This window comes from Cetorhinus maximus, chromosome 12 (assembly GCF_964194155.1).
Source record: "Cetorhinus maximus chromosome 12, sCetMax3.hap1.1, whole genome shotgun sequence".
In the NCBI taxonomy this organism is placed as follows: Eukaryota; Metazoa; Chordata; class Chondrichthyes; order Lamniformes; family Cetorhinidae; genus Cetorhinus; species Cetorhinus maximus.
Window position 1 is genome coordinate 108,222,571 of NC_135890.1, and position 17,865 is coordinate 108,240,435.

Consider the following 17,865-nt stretch of genomic DNA (forward strand, 5'->3'; position numbering starts at 1 on the left):
CTGTGTGATGATGGGTAATGCTATATAACAAGAATGTTGTTGCTGATTCACGAGGTTGACCTGACAAGGAGAAATGACAAACTGATGTATAACTACTGGGAATTAAAATTATTTTTACTATTTGATCTGGGTGATGCTTTTTATTGCCAAGTTAGTTGTGTAATAGATATAGATTGTTGGCACATGAAAAAATGCTAACTCTGAACTTCGTGTGCAGTAACTGCCCAGCTTTAACACTATCCATAGCTCTAACTTTGAATCTGAATAGTTCCCAACTAAAAGCTGATTGTGAACTTGTCAATAGTGAGTAAGCACAACTATTTCTGTCTAAATTATATGGAACACTTAAGATGCTGTGACTGGCAACTTTAAAATTGATAATAAAAATGACTAATGTCTATCACTTCTTAGTATAAATGAGTGACTGCGACCTAGATATTTTAAGTGGTGGGCTCTGTATGTTACCCAAATGGCCATTGTGAACCTCGATGGCGAATCAGTAAATTGTCCACAGAGAGAATCATGTCTAAACTTAAAAGCAAAATACTGCGGATGCTGGAAATCTGAAACAAAAACAATAATAGCTGGAAAAACTCAGCAGGTCTGACAGCATCTGCGGAGAGGAATACAGTTAACGTTTTGAGTCCGTATGACCCTTCATCAGAATGTCCTGATGAAGAGTCATACGGACTCGAAATGTTAACTGTATTCCTCTCTGCAGATGCTGTCAGACCTGCTGAGTTTTTCCAACCATTTTTGTTTTTGTTTCATGTCTAAGCTTGATTGCATCCAGCATTCACACTTGCACTTCTTACCCTACCATCCCTTGGTCTATAAAATAAATCAACCACTTAATATGCACTGAACCATCATGAGAACCCAGTAATGTTCATTTTAAGCAATTCTTTAGTGCTGCCTTTCAAATTCTTTTTAACTTGCAAATCCCAGATCCACCAAAATGCAATTGTACACCCGACTGATCAAGTCACACTGATTTACCGTTTTGTTTACTGTTCGTTCAGGTGTCTCAGATTGTGTCCATGCCACTGAATCACTTCCCAGTAGGCAGTAACATGACCACAATCCATCTCTGCTCCGACGGAACTTACATCTATTGGATCTGGTCTCCCGCAGGCTTGAATGAGAAAACTCCTAAAGGCCATTCTGTCTTCATGGATGTCTTTGAACTGACAGTAAGATTCTGCATGTTTTTGCTTTAAAACTGAATTAGATATGTTTGTTTTATTAAACCACCATGTCCTTGCCTTCCATTTCCAGAATATATAGTTTTTAAATCTTATTGGGTGATGCAACTGCCAATTTGCTCGGCCATGACTCCTAGACTCCTAATTAGCAAGTTTGAAGGAAATTCACACACAAAGCTATTAACATTAATCTTAGACAAAATTAATGAATCAAAAAAATAATGAAGTACAACCGCTTAAGGAAAACATGCCTTTTACCAAAATTACAGTAGTAACTCATTAATTGAAGGGAGCTGCCAGACATGCTGGCATTACTCAACTGGTGAGTTTTTCAGCCGATCACAACTAGAAGTTAATTCACCCTGAGGTAGTTGATGGAATTTTCCAGTCCTGATGTATATAGCACAAATATTATTTCCTGTTTTGTAAAGAAATGTGGTGGTTCATCAATGAGTTGATTGGTTTTGACATTTTTATGCTCCAGTCTCTTTCTTGCCAATGATCCTCTCAAGCAATAATTTATGATCCTTGTGCCATTCTCTGGCACAAAGTTATAATGAAGATTTGGCAAAAAAAAAATCTATTATTTTTCTGCATTCATGGTAAACAAGATTGTTGCTGAAATATTTTAATTATTAAATGTTTTACAAAAAACATTTGGCGCTTCAATTACTTAACAAATCTCTCCAATTAGTAATTAAATGATTGGATCAGAAAGTTTCTAAGTTTGAAACAGATTTATGGCACAGAAGGAGGCCTTTCACCCCATCGTGTCTGTGCCCACTAAAAAAGAGCTATCCAGCCTAATCCCACCCTCAAGCTCTTGGTTCATAACCCTGTAAGTTACAGGACCTCGGGTGCACGTCAAGGTGTTTTTTTATGTGATCAAGGTTTCTGCCTCTATCATTCTTTCAGGCAGTGAATTCCAGACCACCCCCACTCTGGGTGAAAATAGTACTCCTCAACTCCAATCTAATTCTTCTACTAAATACATTAAATCTATGACTGATGACCTCTCTGTTTAATCAAATAAATCCTTCCTATCTACGTTATCTAGGCCCTTCTCCCCTCAGCTGTCTGTTCCAAAGAGACAATCCCAGACTACCCAATCTTAGCTAAAGTTCTCTCTTCATGACAGCATCCTGTCTCGGATGATCACGCCCTTCCTGAATGCTGTGACCAGAACTGTGCACAGTACTCTAGCTGCAGTCTAGCTAATGTTTTATAAAGTTTTAAAGTTTGTCCTCCCCAAATGCATTATCTCGCACTTCTTGGATTCCATTTGTCATTTTACTGCCCACCTGACTCGTCCATTCATCTTACTGCAGGCTACTGTTTTCTTCCTCACTACTAACAGCATGGCCACTTTTCTTATTGTCTGCAAACTTTGTAAATCATGACCTCTACATTTAAATCCAAGTTATTGAAATGTACCATGAGCAGCATGGGATCCAACACTGAGCCCTGCAGAACCACACTGAAAATAGCCTTCTAATCATTGCTCTAAGCACAAATACGCCTAACAACCTTCATACCACTGAACCAATTTTGGATTCAACTTGCCACTTCTCCTTGGATTCCATGAGCTTTTAATTTTCTGAACAGTCTGCTATGTAGGGCCTTATCAAAACCTTTGTAAAATCCATGTCGACCACATCAGTCCCGATACCCTCATCAACCCTCCTTGTTACCTCCTTAAATTCAATCAAGTTAGCCGGACATGATTTTCCCTTAACCATGCTGACTGTCCCTGATTAATTCTTTTTAAATGGTGATTTATACTCTGTCTCAGAATATTTTCCAATAATTTGACCACCACCACCCAGGTTAGGCTGACTGGCCTGTAATTACTAGGGCTTTCCTTCCTCCCTTTGTAAACAATACAATATTAGTAATCCTCTAGACCCATGCCTACAGCCAGAGAGAATGGGAAAATGATGGTTAGAGTTTCTACAATCTCTTCCCTTGTTTCCCAGGCTGCTAATGCAGGCACTTCATTCGGGCCTTATTTATTCAAGGTTTCAAAACATCTTCATGTTTCCTCCCTCACTGTTTATCCCATCCAATTTTCACACCCTTCACTTTAACAACAGTGTCTGCTTTATTCCCCTTTTTGTGAAAGCAGATGCAAAGTATTCATTAAGAAACATGCCCATGTCTTCTGCCTCAACACATAAGATATCTTTTTGGGCTGCACCTGATCCTATGCTTTTCTTAGTTACCCAGTTGCTCTGTATTTATAAAACATCTTTGGGTTTTCTTTGATTTTACTTGTCAATATTTTTTCATGCCCTCTCTTTGCTTTCCTAATTTTCTTTTTTGATATCACCCTGCACTTTCTATACTTAATGCTTTCTGCAGCATTGAGTGCTAATCTGCATAAGCATTTTTTTGCCTAATCCTACTCTATATGCCCTTTGACATCCAGCAAAGTCTAGATTTCAGAGTCCTACACTTTTTCCATTTGGGAACATATTTGTTCTGAAGCCTTTTCAACTTCAGCTTGAATGCCTCCCACTGATCTGATACTGATTTACTTTCGAGTAGCTGTTCCCAGCCCACTTTTGCCAAATCACAAGTCAGCTAAGTAAAATTGTTTTTTTCCCAATTTAGAACTTTCGCTCTTCATCTATCTTTATTCTTTTCCATAAGTACTTTAAACTAACTTAATTATAATCGCTGCCACTGAAATGCCCTCCCATTGATAACCCTTCTATCTGTCCAGATTCATTCCGTAAAACTAAGCTGAGAACTAGCCCTTCTCCTGTGGGCTTATTATGTGCTGGCTAAAAAAGGTTCTCCTGAAAGGGTAATAATTCTTTACCCTCCAAACCTTTTACACTGATTTTATCCCAGTTAATATTAGTGTAATTGAAATATTTTATTACTGCCATTTTTAGTTTTACACTTCTCAGCAACTTGCCTACATATTTGCTCTTCTGCATCTCTCGGACTATTTGGAGGTCAGTAGTAAACTCTCAGTAGTGTGATTGTCCCTTTTTTGTTCCTGTGTTCAGACCATGGGGCCTCATTTGATGCTCATTCTCATATCATCCCTCCTCTCAACTGTAGAGTTTTTTTAACCATTATTGTGCCCCCTTCCATTTTTTAAATCTCAAACGAAAACCCTGTAACCTGTGCAACACTAAGTGTTGAGTTTTTTAAGCCATATTTCAGTAATAGCTATGGTCTAGTTCTCTGGCACAGATCTGGCCTAATTCAACAAAAATTTATGACACAGCAGTTGGTAACGGCTGAGTTGTTAAATCCCAGAGGGAAAGTTGAACAGCTGTCATAACCTATATTTTCAACTGGTATGTTTGAGATGCAGCTCTGAATTCAGTAATAAAACCATCAATCCTTGAGATGTTTTTATATAAAACTAAAACATTCGTTAATTTTAGCAACAAATTAAACACGCACATGTCTACAAATTACTACCATAATAACTTCTAAACAAATCCCCAAATTAATCACTCCCATGTAAAGCTTCGCCAAGGCAACAATAACCCATAGATTTTGAACAGACACCAGGCAAAGCACCGTACAGATTAAAAATGAGGTCCTTTGCAATTTGGATCCTTTGCAGACACAGTTCTAGGCTTATAGGCTGGTTAGATCTTGCATGCCTCTGCCCTATACATACACACTCCTTCCTGTACATACTTAGCTTTCCCTTTGAATGTAAACTTTCCATTGTATTACTAGGTCTTTTAATTTTACCTCTCCTAACAATCCTTTCATCCCACCAATTTTATTAGTAATATAAACACATTGCTTTGTGTCTCCTAGCTAGGTGCAAGATTTTACCCATTATTTTGAATGGTTTGTTCAACAAATGCAAATTGGCTTTACCTATTAACTTACGTTTTTCTAATTAACATATCAAACTACTACACATCGAAGCACCCAGACTAGCTGGCTTTAGTCCAGTTAAGACGCACACAGACACAGACCCTACTACTATTCCAATTTAAAAATAATTTCCAGTAACATTATAGACATTAGCCTCTTCATGACAAACTGCTTATTTTCATTTAGCATGTTAACGTAATAAACATATTCACTCAACTCCTTGCACTGAAATATGTCCCACTACTCACTGAGCAGCTCCTTTTGTTTATTTTCTAATCTTTGTTCCCTCCACTTTCCATACTTATTAACTTTCCATACTTGTTACTAATTTTCTGCCTTCTATTTCCATCTTTGTTTCTGTTCATTCTGAATACAAGCTTAGATTCTCATCCCCCTGCCAAGCTACTTCCCAATAGCACTAACAAGCCTCCCATCAAGATATTGGCCTAGCCTTCTTGAGGTACAACTCCGGTTTGTACAGGTTCTACCCCACCACTTCCCCCCCAAAACCAGTTCCGATGTCCCAAAAATCAATTTGATCCCTGATAAGTTAAGGATGTTATTAGAGGGATTGCAATTGATTTTAGTGCTTCTAAATTGGGTTTTACCTCCTGATTGCCATCCGGTGATCTTGAATGCAGGTAACATTTATGTAGATATCAGGTGAGGACAGGATCAAAGTTGGACTGTAATGCCCCTTGTCATTGACATGAAGTGACAGCAAACTATTCAAAAATTTTACATGATGAATGGCCACTTAAGTGATGTATTAGAGAGCAAGTGGTGCTTATGTAATTGTGCCACCGCAAGTAACTGACATCTTCGGAAACTGAGTGGAGAAATTGGAGAGGATGAAGAGAGAACCAGTATAACTGCATGTGGATGTTAACAGTATCTGAATATTAAACCTATACCATATCCATTAAAATTCAGCCATTTTAATAGGAGTCTTGACCTGAAATGTAGGCTGAATAAGTATCAAATTGCAGGCTGAGTTGGATATTAAGCAAAAAAAAGATGAGAAGCATCTAGCAAGAGACTGAGATGAAGCATGTCACCCCAGCAACAGAGCACCCTCTATGTATTAAGTGTTAAAGTAACTCAACCATAAGTGAGAGAAGGGACGTGTTTTGGTCCAAACAAAAAAAAAAATCCATGTTTAATAAGACTTTTTTTTTCCCCTCAAAAGTGCTCTTAATTCAGCTTTCCAGAAGTGCCAAAGCAAGGAAATTCAGTTTTCCCCAATTATTTTTTTGTCTCAAAGTGACAGACCAGGCAAGATCAGAAAATTAATACAAAAGCAAAATACTGCAGATGCTGGAAATCTGAAATAAAAACAGAAAATGCTAGAAATACTCAGCAGGTCAGGTAGCAGTTGTGGAGAGAGAAAGAGTTAATGTTTTAGGTCAAAGACCTTTCATCAGAAGAGTTCTGTATGTAGTTTGCTAGTTACAGTTGTTGGCAAGTGACGGATGCTAGACAGAACTACTTTGTAGCATGTCAGTACAGAATTATTTTGTGATTTGTGCTTTGATGTGGTTTGTTTAGTGTGTTAAATCTCCTTGCAGTTATGACAATTTGAGCTTCTGTTATAGGTGTACAATGAGAGCTGCACTGCATGCCCTCTCCAGGAACGAACCATCTTAACAAGGAAAGAAGGTGAATCTGCAAAAAGTATAAATGAGATGCTGCTGAGTCGACTTTCCCGATATCGTGGCTCCCCTTCAGCTACATTGGCTGCTCTTACTGGCTCGACAATTACCAACACATTGAAGGAAGACCATTCTGGTAAGATAAATATTTTTTATAAAATGATCCTGCAGGCTTAAAACATTTTGTTTAGATAGTTGATCATGTTGTACTTTCAGCTCTTGTTTTATTCTTTAAATGTTGGAATACAAGTCTCATATTTACATGCTGATAAAAGTGTGATTTTTTTTTTTTGTTGCCTGAAAAGAGACTGAGATGATAGTGTAGTGAATTTAGTTTTTCAGATTTGCATTTGAATCTAGCCCAGACTGGCAAGAATGACATCTCTTGTGTTGAATATCACAATCTTGAGTTGGAGAAGTTTAGGACATTCTTAATCCAAATCTCAGAGTACAAGTGTACAGTACAAAATAACTCCTAGTTTGTTACTGAGTTCTAAATATCTGAGGTGTAGAAAATAGCAATATCACATTTCAGTAAAATGGTAATATTCTGAATTTGCGATTGAGGCACATTGAAGAAAGCTTTACTTTGATTTCAACTGTTCTATACCAGATACCAGGTGGTTGATACATTGGGGTACCAATCCCCAACACTCTTGGCCTTCGTCAAAAATATGTATTATAATAACAGGAAAGAGTGAAAATAGAAGGAAGTGTTTAGTATTTGAATTATTTTGAATCTACTGTTCTGTCAGAACAAGATTTGTTCCATATACAAAATGATTGAAAAGCAAAATTTTGAAAATGCACCATCATTGAAATCAAACCTACTGAACCTGCTGCCCCTTACATTCAGTGATTTTGTTTTCTTGGTTAAGAAGTCATGAGAAAAATAAAATGGTCATGAGCTTTCCCTATTCATGTTGATTATTTGGTTAAAGCCATTTCTCTTGGCAAGAGAGAGGGCAGGGGGGCGGGGTGGGAATAAGGGCAAATTTAAGGCAGCATAGTGTCCAATTTACAAATTGGCCTTTTGCTTGCCAATATGTAAACCTGCCCACCTCAAGAACCTCTTTATAGTTTTCCTAATTCAAACAAAAATCATTGTTTCCATGGTGATGAGTCAGGCTTTGTTACACATGTCAGAGTTTTCAAATAAACTTAAGAACATTTATGGCAGAAAGTTACCTAGCTGTAAGTCCGATTAAACTATTTATTTTAAAATTGCTCCATGTGAAATATTTTCCTCCATTTTTTTTTTAAACCAGCCTTGGTTTTCTCCTCATATCTAGCTGCTTTAATGGACCGTGCACCTCCATATCAACAAATGCACAAGGGTTGGGTGATCTGATTCTAAGTCAATAATGTTCCAGGGTGATCACCAGGAATCTGTGTCACCTCCTTGGCTGCCGTTGGGAACGTAGTTCAGTGGAGGATTTGAACCTGTTTCCTTCCACTTAGTTATTTTCTGATGCATCACCCTCCCCATACTCTCAGAAGTACAGGAACACTGGAACAATGTTTTCCAAGCTCCCAGCTCTGTGCATGCTTCTTTTCTGTCCCAAACTTTTATGACAGACACTTGAAATGCTCTGCTTTGGTACTGGGCTGAATTCTGCTTTTAAGTGCATTTGACAAATGCAGATATTTGCTAATCTCTCATACTGAGCTTTGTAGAGCATGTTGCAAGTCATGAGGACTTTAACATTGAAGTTAAAATGTTGAAATTTGTGTTAAATTTGAGAATATTGCAAGCCAACAAAAAGTCAGATTACTTGTATGGGGTTCCCAATCATTCTTTCTAACTTGTATTTAAAAATATAATTTAAAACAAAAAGAGTTATATCTTGAGATGTTCCAAAATCCAATAGTTATTATTTGGGGAAAAATTGTTTTCTTTGAGTTTTTGTGCCTGATGTACCTAAAAATGTTGAAGTATTTTTGTGAGAGGAGAAGAAATCTAACGAACCTTTGTTCATATGAAAAACATTAGGCATAGTTTTATTGTGGCATCCTTCCTAAAGAAAGATATTGACACCCAAGGTAAAATATCTCCAGTCGAAACTTCCACAGCCTTCAAATTGCATCCAACATGTGATGGTCATACTGAACATTTTTTTTTGTCATTTTTTGGATTATTTTAGGAAGGGGACAGGGTGGGGGTGTGGAAGACAGCTAGGGAAGAGGAAGAGAACCTTGAGTTCCAAAGTACAATGAATACTGTTGTCATCACTTAGAACATTCACCAAAAGCTCATATTTGTTGTTACTTCTCTAGGTATGAGGCCAGATATTCAGAGGAATTCACGTTATTGAAATTAGGATTTTGAGCTCGCTAATAAGTAGAAGAGAGCTTATGGTAGATGTAAGCGGATTAAACATACCATGAACACTCTGCAAGAGATCATTGAGGATTAGTAGTATCTTCTGGATTACAGTAAACAACCTTTTCAAAGCAACCTTTTCTCAGTTTTTAAGAAGGGGGACATGGCAGGGGGAGGTGGTGTTGGAGTAAGAGTGCTGCTCATCGTTTTGTATTCTAGCATCAGCAGCATGTTTCTTCCTTCAGCTGGAGAATGTGAAGTTCTACATTCCTGTAATGAGTTCTGTTGTAACCAGAAGAATGTGTAATCAGAATGAACTGGATAAAACTGTATTCTCTGCCTATCCCACTCCATCAGAACCACACATTCTCCTCAATGAGAAGATGTTAGCGCCAAAGATTTGGAGGGTGTTTGCTAGGAAGCAGTGTTAGGAAAGATTGCAGAGGTAAGATGGAGCAAGGCCATGGAGAGATCTGAAAATAGAAATGAGGATTTTCAACTGATTCATTAAGAAAGCCAATGGAGATTGGCGTGCAGAACCTGATATGGAATAGAATACAACTGCAATGGTTCTGCATGATTTGAAGCTTATGTATGGTAAATCTAACAAGGATGAGAGCATTGGAAAAATGGAATAAAAACAAAATGTTGGTAATACTTGGGCCTGATATCATCTATGGAGAGAGGAACAAGTCAACATTTAAGGCTGTGACCATTATTCTGAGAGACCTGAATTTTTCCAGCATTTTCTGTTCTTATTACAGCATCAGCAGTATTTCGCTTTTGTATTGCAAAAATGGAATTGTGCTTCAATGTGAACTCACACTGGAACTGGACAGAATGGTTGTTGTCTTGCCAGTGAGTCCCAGATCACTGAGTGCTACTAGTCCAACAGGCAGTTAGTTCTTATAGAAATGAAGATGGTGACAGGGAAGTGAAGTCGGCATTTGAGGCAATAGAATTGGCTTCATCTACATATGATGTCATCAAGAGCAGCATCGCGATGAAGAAAAGGAATGGGCCATCAATAGAATTTTGGGCATGATTGTGTGAGAGAGTTGAATAACCGGAATTGCAGTATTCTAAGTTACTGAGTACTTATGAAGGTTCAGTAACAAGCAATCAATTTGCCCTCCTACCTCTTCTATGCATCAGCATTAGTTGAAAAATTCCTTACACTGAACCTAGGTAGTGAAATTTGAAGCTGTAAAGGAAAAGATAAACCACTTGGTTGTGGAGACAGTAGTCGGCAATAATCGAATTGATTCTGCCTGTGCTCCCAGTAGAATTGAGGATAATGAATCAATGAAAGACTCAAGTCACTAGTCTCATGATCAACATGCCCACCTTCAGTTCCTCAGTTCAATTATTCTAAATAAAGTCCCTGTTTTTGTACTGCATAATCGGGAACAAAATTTACCAGCATTACACCTTGAGTGCTGTTTGCTTCCAAGCATTTTTTCTGGCAAATACTGGAACTGCAACTGAAGGCATGACCTCAGTGTACCATAATTTTTACTAACTATTTTGTATATATTAGGACTGTTGTTTTCGTGGCTTTATCCTCAGCACAACTTATTGTGTTGCTTTTAAATGTGAATTAGCCAATGGCTTTCATTTAAAAGTCAATCAGGATTATCACTGCAATGAAGTAGTGTTATTTCTAGATGGTTGAAGTTGTCGCTGTTCGGCATGTTCATAGTTTGAGAAGCTAGTAGTGTTTGCCTAATAATTAACCACAGAATAGGAAAGGATCTGACTCATCTGTAGGCCTAACATCATGAAAGACCTGACACCTCAAGAATGTAAAAGAAAGGAGGGACAGACGGAGGAGGCAGGCACATTGCTGTTGCCATAGTGGGGTAGAATGAGGCAGTTGGAGTAGTCTCTGAACCCTTGTCCTGTAGGAATGTCCTGATTACTCTGGGGGTATTTAAACAGTGTGGGTCAGTAATTCATGCGAGTGCAATATTGTAACATATATTTAATATCTTGGCCATGAAGGGTATTTCTTGCATCATCACAGGCCTTATACTCTAATTGAAGGAAGGCCATCAAAGATGGTAGTGCAGTGATCACTAAGGCTATGACAGGTTTCTTATTTGGAAGGTGTATGCTTGTACCACAACTGCTGGTTTGACTGGAATGCTGAGGATATATTTTAGGATGTTCTGGATGCAAGGTTTATTTTTTCAAGGCCGAATATTCCAATGTTGTGACATTTGGAGTTATCATGCTTACCTGGTGCTTACTGGTCACCTGAATGCCTCTGCATCAAGTCACTATCCTCTTCAGGGTAAGCTTCGTTCATGTAGGTGACACTCCATGTGGAACGTTGTGACCAAAAAATTCCTTGAATTTGGCACGTGTGTTTATGTTGGCATATTTCATGTAGACTCCTGATCTTAGAAAACAAAATAGACTTCGCAACTGGGATCTGCTTTCATCCTACCTTGGAGCCTGTATAAACTGTAAATTGGTGACATGTGAAATATGTGAAAAACTTGTTTTTTTATTATTTTAATGTTGCCTAGATTAGTTTAAATATTTAGTGAACATCTGTTTTAAATTCTGATTATTGTAGTCTTAACTTTCAGCTGATGACAATCGTATGTTTAACTAACAATTAGCTTTTAGGGAAACCGAATTGACTCAAAATGTTAAGCTTTCTTTACCTCAGAGAAAGGCAATGAATGTGAGCAAAGTATGACTTTTTTCTTTTAACCAAATTTAGCAGCAAACACAAGCTGTGGCTTACCCTTGAAAACTTTAAGGAAGACCCCTATGTATACATGTGGGACATACCTGGTTATGCTTAGTGCACCACCAGGAGGATCTGGGAGTTCCGCAACACGTTCCCTGTTTGGTGGCACAAGTGGACTGTCGTCTTTAAAAGGTAAGTCAGATGTGATTTTAAAACCCCTCTTCACTTCAGTGCCTGGGTGCTGAAAACACTGTCTGATCTGGCTAGCTGTGTGTGATGCAGTATTGCTTGGTACCAATGCATAAAACTGTTGATGCCTGTATACTTCAGTATTGCACCAACATGCTTGTATGATACTTTAAGTTCATGTCACCATTACCATAACCATTCATAGACCTCTAATCATTAGATCTTCTGCCTAGCATTATTTGTCTAAAAGCGCTATTTTGATATAGCCAGAGTTTAGAGGGACAGAACTTACAATTGTACATTTGGGATATGTTGAGTTTGAGTCAGCAAATTTCATGCATCTGGCTTTGAAGTTCAATGTAATGCCAGTGGGAGCACTTTCGGTGAGGCACAGAGAACTTTAACTGCTTTAATACTTTCCATACCCTAAGCGCATAACCAATTGGCAGCTAATTAAACTGTTAGTAATAATAGAAAATGCTGCAAATTCTCAGCATGTTGGGCAACATCTGTGGAGAGGTTAAAACAGATTTAACGTTTTAGGTCGACGGCCTTCCATCAGAACTGGAAAAAGTTGGTCTTTGCTTGTCATTTTAATTCTGACCTTTGTCCTTGGCATCCTACACTGTTCTGAAACTCAGTGGTAGCACAGGGAACAGCACCTCATCTTCTGGACTTAAGTGGAACAATTGAGTTGAGCAATTTCAAATCATAACCATTGCTCCTATTTTTTCACAGAGCGGCTGGGATTTATTTTCTTATTGCTTCCTCTAGACACTCCTTTTTGTTTATTTGCTTGTCCCATTACCAACCCTTTTGGCTTGCACCATCATCCCTTCTGTCATTTAACCTCTCCTACATTTCATCCAGTCAGTGACTTCTGAGTTGTATTGAAAAGTCATTGACCTGAAACATTAACGCTATTTCTCCTGTTGCAGATGCTGCCTGCATCTGAGTGTTGCCAGCATTTTCTGTTTATTTCAGATTTCCAGCATCTGCAGTATTTTGTTTTTGTGTCAAAGCATTAATTGTTTACATAGTATTTATGTCAAGAAATGATTTGTTTAAGAAATGGAAGTATTTCTGGCATAATACTTAATGAAGCAGGTTGAAATAATGAGATAATTGTGCATGTTTGGAAATTAACTTCCATTATTTAATGTGTTACAATAATTGCTTTCCACTGTTTTCTTATGTGTATGTAATGTAATGAGAAATCTTTGAATATATTAGCAGTAAAATATGTCTGGAGATTTACAGAGATTTGTCAATCTCAGACAAAACCAGGGTCCTGAAAGCAGCAGCAGGACACTGCTAAAGAATTGAATATTGGAGGTTAGTGGCTGAGAGGTGGCTGGAAAATCTGAATCTGACCACGCGAGGAAAAAATGATGAGCACAGATGAGGTACTTCATTACGGGAAGTAAAGGAAGGGAAATGAATTGATTGAACCTTGAGGTGCTCTCTTGTACAATCTCACAGTTGACCATAAAGCATCTGCCCTATTGTCCAGAAAACAGAATATGTTCTGGGTAGAGGCAGAATTTATTAACGAGAATAAATTGTTAAGTAAGCTGAATTTGGGGGAGGTGTTCTTTATAGCTTGCATTACGGGCTTTGTATTGTAGTGGTAAATTATGCCTTTTGTGTCTTTCTCAATATTTTCAACAAAACTGCAGAGCATGGACTTTAACCAGTGGGAGGCTAACAGTCCTTGCATTGTATTGTACTTTACTAACAATGAATATGGATTGGCATTGTCTACTATTGTAGAGATTTTGATTGTCCAGAATGGCAGCAATGTGTAGTCAAATGCTGGTGTTGTATTTGTTGCAATTTAGTCAGTAGCATTTCAGTAAAATGTAATATGAGGATTTATAGCTGTGTATAGTGCAGATATCTTAACTGAGATTTTAGTAGACTATTGCAATGTATACCTGAAAATTTTCATTCTGCCCAATTGAACTGTGGAAAACACTCAGTTTCATTCTCAAACTTGCCTGGTGTTCAGCTAGATTGAATATTGAGAGTTGTGTAAGATTGCTAGCTACTGGCCTCACTTGTTTGGCAGAGGATAGGACAATTTGAGGTGCTTAATTAAGAGCACTGCACAACTTGAGATTGTACTGGCTTATGTTTTTTTTTCCTTCAGCATATTCAGGACAACTAATAGATTAAAAGCACTGGTGATAATACTGCTTGTATTTATAAATCCAAATTTACCATTCATTATTTTCTTGGGCAGTCAAAACTTGAACAGCATGAGGAAAGGATAAGGATATATAATTTGCTCTGTAGTCAAAGATGTTGGGGAGGAATCCAGAGGGTTGGAGGGGAAGACGGTATTATTAAGATGATGTTAGCAATAAGATTACACTAAAATCACTTATTTGCATCCAAGATAGGCAAGAAGCAATAAATAATAAAAGTTTTGTGCTTTCATTATTATAACAACTTGCTGTGTCTTTCTGCTCAGTCTTATCCTCTAGCCTGGTGTTCAATGTCTCAGATGGCCAATTTAGCAGCCGAGCAGATTTGATTGATGCAGCTGGCAGTTCCCTTGGGCGGGGTGCTCTGGTTCCAGGACTGGGTAAGGACAATATATTGCAAGTGGAGCTGCTTCAAATAATATTGTAAACCTTTTTGTGTTAGAAGTATCTTGCAAACCTGTTTACTATTACTGTAAAGTAACTCGTATGTTAAGCGCTTTGAAAATGTTGATCACGATCAGACACTTCATAAGTTGCTGATAAATTTGAAGCCTAGATTCTGCGAGCCTAGCAGTTATCAGTCTCTTTGCACCATTTACACTGTTGACTGTGTTTTCTGTTGCTAGACTAAGCATAAAAGCCAGGATTTAGCTTATGGCTATATTGTTTTGAGGTAAAAGAACAATATAAAAACTGCTATAAATTTAAGTCTGTCTTTGTAATAAATAAAAGGTGGTATCCTTGTTCACTGAGCAATTGCCATTATGACAGTGCTCCCACTATCCCTTCTTTATAGCTGCAATAATGACTCTATGTGGGAGTAGTACTTCATCTTTTCTAAGTTTCATATTAGGAAATTTGGAAGGTTTGATTTATGTTCCAGCATAGATTGACAGAGCTCACCACAGAGGTTTTATTTGAATTGAGTTCAAGTTGCAGTAGCTCTCTTGCCTGAGGTAAACAAACTTATCTGACAGTATAAATTGGCAGTTACAGTTGGACTTTGTTTAGCATCAACATTCAACTATAACTTTGCTTAATGTTTGTTGAGTAAAATGGTTCTTTGATTTGCCTAAATGTTTTTTCAAATTCTTATTGAACTACAAGTAGAAAAAATGCTAAAAAGGAAGAAACCTTTTGGAGTTTAGACAAGGAGATGGTCAATGTGTACAACTTTAGAGTCTGAATACAGATGAAGCTCCCCGTGCCTGTGCCAACTCTGTGCAAAAACTATACGAAGAACCCCATTACACTGCTTTTTGCCCACTGCCTTGCAAAATTTCCCTTCTCAAGTATGCACTTGCATTTTGAAAGTTACTATTCACTCTGCTTCCACCATCCTTTCAGGCAGTGCATTCCAAGTAACAACTCGCTGCATTTAAAAAAAATCTCATCCCTTCCTGGTTCTTTTCCAGTTATCTTAAATCCTGATTACGTGGCAGTGGAAACAGTTTCTCCCTATCTCCTATACCAAAATCCCTTCATAATTTTGAACGCCTCTTAAATGTTCCCCTAACCTGGCCTGCTCCAAGGAGTGCAATCCCAGCTTCTCTAGCCTCATCACATAACTGAACTCCCTTATTGCTGGCACTATTTTAGTAAATCTGCTCTGCAATATTCCTAAGACCTTGGCATTCTTTTTAAAAGCAGTGTAGCCAGAATTAGGTGCAAATACTTGAGCTGATGCTTAACCAGTGATTCCTAGAATAAAGCAGATCAGAGTTTAATATTTGCTAATCTAATACAAAGAAAAAAGTATTATCTCTCACCTTGTGATTAGGTACAAGGCTGGGGAAAAGTTCACTTCCATGTTGGTGTGACCAAAATTGCAAACTTAGGGTGTGATGGAATTTCTTGGAGCTCTGATTTTCAGTGCCAGAATGGGAAGGTATCTTTGCACATCTCTGCATTGCAGGGAAGGAAGATTCTGATGTGGATGTCACTGAGTTGCTGTTGCGTGTAACCAGCAGTTAACCACAGAAGTATTGGAGGAGGTCTGGAACCTGGCCTCCTCATTTTCTTGGCAACAAGAGGTGTGGACCATGGAAGTGGGAGAAAACAGGATGCGCCCCCTTTGTTGGATGGTAACAGAAAATGCTGGTTAGAATTATTGTGGCGGACTTGAACGTTGTTGCTCCATAGAGCACAGTGCCCAGCCCTTTGTTGCTTTATATTATACCAGTTGTAGTGCACCTTTTAAAAACCACAATGTAGGTTTTTTTGCCCCATATCAGTAGGTTGCATCTTAATTATTTATTTTTTTGCACTAGGAGCCTGCTATGATGCTATGAACAATATGATTTGGACGTGTTCTAGTGACTATATGGATCAGTGGTGTAATCCTGGTAACCAGGCCTTCCATCATGTCTGTCAAAGATTGGGTGTTAGCCATATCATCCCTGAGCCAAAAGGTTAGTGCTTGTGGTGACTGCACTTTGTTTGGTTTGTATATTAATATTGGGTTAATTCCATGGCTTTTTTTTTTGCCTATTCACTTCCTTCTCCCCTTCCAATCTGTCAGCCTTCCTTTTCTGAAGGGTGCTGAACATTTGCTAGTCTAAACAGTGAGTACCAACAGATTTTTTGAATTTAGAGATCAACATTTATGTACTCTTTTTAGCAAGGACCACCAAATAATGATCATAGATGGTAAGTCTCAACTTATTTCTCCCCCAACCAGAAAGTCCAGGAGTGCTAAAAACCAATTCAACTTATGACCTAAGTTCTACCTGTGATCAACAGATCACCCAACACAGACTGGAGAGTGAAGTGATGTCACAGATACCTGAAAACCAGGGCTGAAGTGATTTCAAAGCTGCAATTTAAATTCAGAGTTGAGTTGCTACTGTTTCACCTGATCTTTGTGCTTTCCTTCAGGCAATCTGAATCTATCAAGACAACTTCTTTGAGATAGATATGTATATGTACACATGTCATCATGTGACATGTGGAACACTTCCAAAACTACATGAAAAGGAATAATTATTGATTAGTAGCATGCAAAGTGCATTTGGTGTCATGGTCAACTTAAGTTGGGGGAAAAATTAGACTGGTTTGTTGTGCAGAACAAATATGCAATATATTTCTGGTAAGACCACTAAATATGAAAATATCTTTCATATTAGATTTTTGTTGACCATTCAAACTGATGGTAATTTTTTTTTCATTCATGCGATGTGGGTGTCACTGGCTAAGTGAGCATTTATTGCCCATCCCTAATTGCTCTTGAGAATTGGTGGTAAGCCGCTGCCTTGATTCGCTGCAGTCCATATGGTGTAGGTACATCCGCAGCACTGTTGGGAGGAAGTTCCAGGATTTTGACCCAGTGACAGTGAAGGAATGGTGATGTTTCCAAGCCAGGCTGGTGAGTGGCCTGGAGGGGAACTTCCAGGTGGTGAACTTCCCACGTGTCTGCCGCCCTTGTCCTTTTAGATGGTAGCAGCCCTGGGTTTGGAAGGTGCTGTCTAAGGAGCCTTGTTGAGTTCCTGCAGTGCATCTTGCAGTTGGTGCACACTGCTGCCACTGTTCGTCGGTGGTGGAGGGAGTGAATGTTTGTGGATGGAGTGCCAATTAAGTGGGCTGCTTTGTCTTGGATGTTGTCAAGCTTCTTGAGTGTTGTTGGAGCTGCACTCATCTAGGCAAGTGGAAAGTATTCTATCACATTCCTGACTTGTGCCTTGTAGATAGTGGACAGAGTTTGGGGAGTCAGGAGGTATTTATATGGCTG

The 17,865-nt window shown here is 38.4% G+C and overlaps 1 protein-coding gene and 1 long non-coding RNA gene across 2 annotated transcripts in view; one reads left to right on the top strand and one right to left on the bottom strand.

Annotated features, from left to right (window-relative positions):
* LOC144687829 (uncharacterized) overlaps positions 1-17,865 on the bottom strand; it is a 701,476-nt gene that overhangs the window by 569,164 nt on the left and 114,447 nt on the right. The window lies entirely within an intron of this gene.
* Positions 1-17,865, top strand: part of hectd4 (HECT domain E3 ubiquitin protein ligase 4) — a 287,263-nt gene that overhangs the window by 82,220 nt on the left and 187,178 nt on the right. The window contains exons 7-11 of the mRNA XM_078554314.1: positions 1,023-1,193; positions 6,656-6,848; positions 11,770-11,931; positions 14,405-14,518; positions 16,409-16,549. Coding sequence (XP_078410440.1) covers positions 1,023-1,193; positions 6,656-6,848; positions 11,770-11,931; positions 14,405-14,518; positions 16,409-16,549 — 781 coding nt within the window. The remainder of the gene's footprint in view (positions 1-1,022; positions 1,194-6,655; positions 6,849-11,769; positions 11,932-14,404; positions 14,519-16,408; positions 16,550-17,865) is intronic.